General features: G+C 32.9%; 1 protein-coding gene across 1 annotated transcript; it reads left to right on the top strand.

The window, feature by feature from the left end:
• Nucleotides 1-314: 314 nt before the first annotated feature.
• LOC108916640 (BTB/POZ domain-containing protein 17-like) lies at nt 315-1,191 on the top strand (the record flags this gene model as incomplete). Its single annotated transcript, XM_018722937.1, has 3 exons — nt 315-688; nt 820-960; nt 1,012-1,191. Coding segments are annotated over exons 1-3 (426 nt in total), but the record flags the coding sequence as incomplete, so codon positions are not given.
• Between the last annotated feature and the right edge of the window lie 476 nt (nt 1,192-1,667).

Below are 1,667 nucleotides of genomic sequence, written 5' to 3'. Positions count from 1 at the left end.
TTCACAAACCCTCATTTTAAACTTAAACGTAAAATAACAAAACACATATAACCACACTTCAGTGATACGGGTTACTGCCACAGTGCTACATGGACCATGGACTCCAAAACAAAGCGCGCGAACCTATCCCCTTCACGTGCCAATTTGTCGCATCATATGTAGAAAGTAGAAACACAAGGTGCGTTTTGTTGGATCAATCCCAGATTTATTGGATTCTTTAGAATGACATTTATCAATAAAACAATTTTTTTCTAAGCACTGGCAACCCTGCAAAGTGCTAACCTGCAAATTTGTAGTCATAGAATGGTCATAGATAAAAGAGTTGTTTGTTGTTGTATACTTGATTCTTATAACTTTTTATTAATATATTTTAATCCATGAAGGAATAAATAATTATTCTGTATATGTAATATACTTGATTTGTGAAGTGACATTAAACACACAATGTCCGGAAGACGTGGAAGAATTTAATTAAATAGTTTATAATTCAAAATTTTGTTAAGGTTTGATAATAAATACCTACTTATCAAAATATTTACGTGACCCTCTTTGTCTCGTCTCAGAATCGTTTAAAAGTAACAAAATGTTCAGGCCTGGATCTGGAGATGACGATACAGAACCATCCCCTAAAAGTAGCAAAAATGTAATGAATGACGAGGAAACTAGAGATGATTCCTGCCAAATGACGGTAAGACATTAATTTTAATATTATTGTTAAAACCATATTCAATCATTTCATTTCATATTTCTTATTGTTGAACTATTAGAGCATTGTTATATGCCCCCCCTTTTATGTTTATTTTTATCTTTTTTGTTCAGATAGACAATTCGGATAACATCCTGAAAGTACTAAGAAAGCTTTATATAAACAAAGAAATGTGTGATGTTTTCCTCAAAGTAGGAAACAAGGAATATGGGACCCACAGACTGATTCTGTGTGCATCCAGTGATGTCTTCCAGGCAGGTTGAGTATGTGATTTGTTAAATTTTTATGTAATCGTACTTTTCTAGGTTATGCTCATGAAACCCGAATGGAGTGAATGGCATGAAAGCCGAGTAGAACTGCAGGAAATGCCTATATGCGAAGCTGTATTTCACATATTTTTGGAATATTTCTATACTGGGAAAATATTAATTACGCATACCAATGTAATGCCCATATTGGCTTTGGCTGATAAATATATGGTTAAGGTAGGTATCTGATAAAATTGTCATTGAAAACCATATTAACATCAACAGTGACATAAAAATATCAAATAACATCTAGTGTTGCATGTTAAGGAGGTTTATCTGATTTGGAATTGACGAACAAATATTCATAAAAAAATTAATATAAGCTTATTAATATGAAGAAAACCGTCAAAAAAAAATTATGACTAGTTTGGATACCTGAGACGAGATATTAATAAAATAATTTTTCACGATTTAGTACAGAGTCTTATGAGAATGCAGATTTTTTTGGTCTTTCCACTTAGAATGCGCAACAATCGACGAACAGTTTCCACAGCAACTTGTATAAATAGGAAACCGATATCTAAGGAACCGTATGATATATATTTCAAGCTTAGGCATCCAAACAAAGCCAGCCAAGTGCAACGTTGCCAAATCTAAAGGCTTACTACTTTAGTCACTAGCGAATGTACAGAAACTCTCGTTAGACTTTTAGA

This window comes from Anoplophora glabripennis, unplaced genomic scaffold (genome assembly GCF_000390285.2).
Source record: "Anoplophora glabripennis isolate ALB-LARVAE unplaced genomic scaffold, Agla_2.0 scaffold5047, whole genome shotgun sequence".
Taxonomy (NCBI): domain Eukaryota; kingdom Metazoa; phylum Arthropoda; class Insecta; order Coleoptera; family Cerambycidae; genus Anoplophora; species Anoplophora glabripennis.
This window is presented reverse-complemented; position numbering and strand designations above follow the sequence as displayed.